Source organism: Galeopterus variegatus, unplaced genomic scaffold (assembly GCF_000696425.1).
Source record: "Galeopterus variegatus unplaced genomic scaffold, G_variegatus-3.0.2 Scaffold58, whole genome shotgun sequence".
NCBI classification, from domain to species: domain Eukaryota; kingdom Metazoa; phylum Chordata; class Mammalia; order Dermoptera; family Cynocephalidae; genus Galeopterus; species Galeopterus variegatus.
The window spans coordinates 177,027-182,070 of record NW_007726169.1 but is presented as its reverse complement, the minus strand read 5'-3'; the positions used below and the strand labels follow the sequence as shown (position 1 = coordinate 182,070).

Genomic DNA, 5,044 nt, shown 5'->3' with positions numbered 1-5,044 from the left:
GAGTAACTGACTGGGATGTGGACCCTCTGGGCGTGGTGGGTAAAAGATGGGTTAGAGGGGCTGGAGGGGAGGTGAGAGTGACAGTGAAGAGGCCAGACTGAGGGTGACAGCTGCAGGGATGGAGATCAAAGAAGGCAGAGTCATTGGCACAAGCTTCTGTTGGGGAGCAGCTGCAATGGCAGGGAGGTAGGATTCTGTGAGCCTTTCTGGAGGAACCAAGGCCACAGTCATGGGGCCATCCTCATTTGTTCAGCCTGTCGAGAATCTTCTTCACCCAGGGCATTCTGGGGTCAGCACAGATCTCCCGGTCCCTCGCGGTTAGCAAACTGGAAGGAGGAAACACCAGAGAGACAAAGCAGCAGCATTAGCATGTAGTGGGGATGCCACACACCCCTGGGAACTTAGCATTTATGAGCCACCTACTGTATGCAAGGCTCAGCATTTATGCATCTGCTGCATGTGGGGGTACTTGCTATATACAGTGGTTCAAATTTTCTGAGCCAACTTTGTATGCAAAGCATATTTCCCGAGGGAGAGATGAGCAGCAAGGACTCCCAGGACCCTCAGTTCCTCAGTCCCAGCCTAGAGTGCCAGGTCGGGCCATGGAGTAGAATCCCCAAGAGTCTTGTAATATCTCTGTCATTGCCTTGAGAAAGAGAGTGGCCAAGAGTGTGGCTTTTGGAGCCAGCCTAGTTGAGTTCAAATTCTAGCTCTGCCACTTGTTAGCAAGTCACTTCACTTCTCTGGGCCTCAGTTTTCACATCTCTAAAATGGAGATGATAATATAGCACTAAGTGCTACAGCACATAATAGGTGCTACATAATTATGTAGGAGCTGGCCTGAACCTTTTACACTGATTTTCTTTTTTCTTTCTTTTATTATTTTTATTTTTTGGCTACAACATGAACTTGATACATTGATTTTCTAAATAAATCTTTACAACAATTCTGTGTGGCTATTATTCTACCCATTTTATAGCTAAAGAAACCGAGGCCCAAAGGGGTAAAGTAACTTGCCCAAGCACCAGAGCTGGTAAGATCTGACTGCACTGTGCATACTGTGAACCCAGACTCTCAAGAGGCAGTGCCTTTGCAGAGCATCTCCTTCCAGGCCCCTCTGAGAAGTCTGAAGCACAGAGAGGTGGGCACTGGCCCAGCATCACACAGCCAGGTGTGGGTGAGGGTAGCTGCAGCAGACACCAGGCCAGTGCCTGGGCACTCAAGCCACTGTGGCAAGAGTGGGCTCAGGGCTGGCTGGTGGTCAGAGCCATGCCCCTACCCTGAGACCCCCTTCCTGACTCTCAAGAGTCTGTCTGCAGAGCCCAGGAGCTCCTGGATCCCCGCATTTCCTGACCTGCCCCCGCCCCACAGATGGCCGGCAAACAGAACGAATGAAGAAGGCAGCAATGCAAATCTTGGCCACGCAGGCAGCCTTCCTCACCCACTGTGGTCACTGGGTAACACTCGGACCCTCCTGGAGCTTCAATCTCCCCATTTGTCAAACTATATTCCTTCTAGAGTCTCTTCCAGCTCAAAATCCAATAATGACATGTGTACTGTTTTTTACTGAGCATCTATTATGTTCCAGGCTTTGAGCTTTACACCTTCCACTTACTATTACTGTGCCCTGCAATGCTCAAGAGGCCCCACAACCTCTCTGTGCCCATCTCTTCACCTGTAGAAAGGGCATCAAAACATTACCTACTGCATAGGGTTGTTTCAAGGAGTAAATGAGTTCATATTTACAAAATGCTTACAACAGTGCCTAGCACTTAGCAAGCACTCTCTAAGTGTTTGATAAATACAAAGAACAGTTGTTACTCCCACTATCCTGATGGGGAAACTGAGGCTCAGAGTTGAAGTGACAAGAACCCTGGGAGGGCTTCCAGCATCAGCCTTCTCTGTTATTCACCTGCAGAGCTCTCTAAGAGATGGAGTCAGCAGTGAGGAGGAGGAAGAAGAGAAGATGATGATGGAGCCCCAAAAGAGGTCATGAGCCCCCAAATGCCCCCCCCACCAGCGTGTGATTTGATGGGCAGTGGGCTCTGAGGAGTTGGAGAAGCAGAGGGGCCATCACAGAAAGAGGGGCCACCCAGCCAGCTGCTGGCCCAGGCCCTGGCCAGGGAAAAGGAGGCAAAGGAGAACAAGAATCTCAGGGGAAAGCCTCAAACAAGGACCCAGGAGTCCTGGTGCCAGCCTGGGAAATCTTCAGCAAGTCACCCCCCTCACTGAGCCTGTTTCTCTGTCTGTAGTATGGGAATAGCAGACCCTCCTCATACAGAACAAGAATCTCAGGGGAAAGCCTCAAACAAGGACCCAGGAGTCCTGGTGCCAGCCTGGGCAATCTTCAGCAAGTCACCCCCCTCACTGAGCCTGTTTCTCTGTCTGTAGTATGGGAATAGCAGACCCTCCTCATATGACTGCTGTGAGGATTAAATGAGCTCACACAGGTAATGCTCAGAACAGCACCTGGCCTGTAAGGAACCCCTCTGCAAGTGTTAGCTCTTCATGTTACCAAAATGATCAAAATTAGCTTCCTGGAATTACTCCCAGGGTGCTGGGGAGGATCCGGGATGCCTCTGGTGGGAGCACTTCACTGATTCCGCAGCACCAGGCACACTGCCTGTGCCCTGTACCCTATACCTATACCCTACAGCTATGCACCGCCTACATGGCCATGCCCACGGTGGGGCGACACCTCTTTATTCAGCATCTTCAGAATTGGGCATGTTGCCTGGTACATAGTAGGTGCTCAATAATATTTGTTGCATGAACACATTATTTTTGTTCTTAGTACACTCAAGCCTGGGCTGGGCGATCTCTTCCAGCCAAGGCCTTCTGGCTGGCATCCAGAGTTCTAGCCACTCCCATCCCTGCATCTGCCTTGCTTGCCTGCACCTGGGCCATCCCAGGCCACACCTGTCAGCCCTTGCAAGGCCCTGTGGCCCCAGCTCCCTACTCACACCACGCCAGGCCTCCGGCAGGAATCCGAGGTCCAGTAGAAATATTTCAGCATCCGCAGAGGCAGGGGGTGACGGATGTAGCTCCTGCAGCAGATGCTGTCCTCCACGTTGGCACCGTAGGGGCCTGAGGGGTGGGGTGCCCAGAGAAGTCACAAAGAGTAGCACACAAGAGGTCACCCTCAGCCCCTGATTCCGGGCCCCTCCAGGCTCCAGGGAAGAGATGCAGCTTCTTCATTCTCATGTGACAGATGGTGCCAAGAGGATTCTGGGCCCTCAAAGACCCTACACTCTGGGCCTCTGAGAAGCCACTAAGGGCCCGGTGTCTACACTCTGGGATGGTCATCTCCAGGAGAGACTAAGAGTGACCGAGCATCAACAATACCCTAAGCTTCTGGATGGGACACAGCAACTCTGACCAGGAAGAAGCCTTCGATCCTTGCTACTCGAGGTGAGGTATGTGGACCAGCTGCTTCAGCATCACCTGGGAGCTTGTCAGAAATGTGGCCCGGCCCCATACCTGCTGAACTGATGCACATATTGACAAGCTCCCGGTGATTTGTTAGCACACGATCATCTGAGAAGTCTGCTTCAGCTCACTTCCACTCGAACCCGAACCCCCATCCTTGTGCACTGGTGAGGCTGTGGTCCAGAGACGGGCAGCACTTGCCCAGGGTCACACAGCAAGACTGTGGCAGAGCCAGGACCAAGGCCAGTCAGAGGACAGTCACACAGAATTGGGATCAAGTCCTACTCTGCCCTGAGTCACCAGACCACCCTGGTCATTTAACATCTCTGAGGTCCAATGTCCTCGTCTGACCAAGGGAGTTAATGATAGTACTGAGTTTATGGGGTCTTTAGAGCAGGGAAAGCTCTCAGGAAACACAGTAGCTGTGAGCAATTATTGTTTATAACTGCATGACTCCCACTCCAGTGCTCATTCCTCTACCCAGCACAGATCAGGAGAGTTTCAATGGGGTGGAGAAGAGGAATCAGGAACCCTGTGTTGAGGACATGTTCTGGAGGAAAAAACGGGGTGGTGGGAGGGCAGGACCAGCTTTCCAAGGGAGGATCTCTTATCCAGCTTCTGCCTTTTCCCACTCAGGCCTTCCCCCCTTGGGGGCTCCTCATCCACCCACCAAGGTCCCTATGCTCAAGTTCTCTGGAGCAGGGGATCCCCAGGCCATGCCCACCACAAGCCCTCGACCCAGCTGAGACAGACCCTAGACCACAAGCATTCAAGACTACCCATTTAACAGATGTGTAAACTAAGGCCCAGAGAAGCATGACGACTAGCCCAAGGCCACAAGAGCCAATGGCAGACTGGGGTCTTCTGCTTTTGGCCCAGTGCTCTTTCCATGACATGAAGAAGACACCCTAGTGTCCAGCTCTGGCCTCTGCAAGGAGCCTTCCCTCTTTCCAGCCTCACCTGCCTCAGTTGCTTGAAGAGCCACAGCAAGGAGGACAAGGGCAGCCAGGAGTGGAGCCTGTAGGCCGGCCATGCTCTGTCCCATGTGTTCCAGCCCAGGTGTCTGCAATCTCAGAAGGGTGGCAAGGCCTGGTATTTAAGCACTGCCTCTACCCACAAGCCTCGGACACCTCTTAGTCACCAATGAGTCTAGAATTTCTGACATTCACATCATGAAAGAAGAACTCCCCACTTCCTCCAAACTGGAGAAATTCTCCGTGGCGGGGAACCACCCGAGGGGACCCCCACCCTGTCCTCCCCTCTAGGTCTCAAGAGACTTGCAAAATCCCCCTTGAGCTGGGCCTCTTGGAACCCCTGCTCCCCAAGGTCTGCTTGCTGTGTGGCCTTGGCCACGCCACTGGATGTCTCTGGGACTTGGTTTCCCTGTCTGGAAATGATGGAGATGGTTTCACAGTCCTACTGATTTACCTCAGTGGTTGTTTGTAAATCAAGTGAGAATGCAGACAATCTGGAAAAACCTGGAATTGAGGCCCATCTTGCACCCTTGATGGCTGCATCATCAATCTCTCTTGAAAGGAAGGGCCTGTGAAGCCATTGGGTTGGTCTCTGCACATCACCGGCCTCTCCTGGGGCCAGTTTGTGGCCCTCTCAACAG

At 52.5% G+C, this 5,044-nt stretch overlaps 1 protein-coding gene across 1 annotated transcript; it reads right to left on the bottom strand.

Annotated features, from left to right (window-relative positions):
* Nucleotides 1-241: 241 nt before the first annotated feature.
* CCL22 (chemokine (C-C motif) ligand 22) lies at nt 242-4,462 on the bottom strand. Its single transcript, XM_008574735.1, has 3 exons — nt 4,390-4,462; nt 2,964-3,087; nt 242-326 (listed from the first exon to the last, which is right to left on the bottom strand). Exons 1-3 carry the CDS (start codon nt 4,460-4,462, stop codon nt 242-244), a joined length of 282 nt encoding a protein of 93 aa, XP_008572957.1.
* Between the last annotated feature and the right edge of the window lie 582 nt (nt 4,463-5,044).

Coding starts and splice junctions, on each gene's coding strand:
- CCL22 (XM_008574735.1), bottom strand. CDS start 4,462: ATGGCCGGCCTACAGGCTCCACTCCTGGCTGCCCTTGTCCTCCTTGCT. Junction 3,088..4,389: donor TCTTCAAGCAACTGAGGCAG/GTGAGGCTGGAA, acceptor CCCACCCCTCAG/GCCCCTACGGTGCCAACGTG. Junction 327..2,963: donor TGCCGGAGGCCTGGCGTGGT/GTGAGTAGGGAG, acceptor TCCTCCTTCCAG/TTTGCTAACCGCGAGGGACC.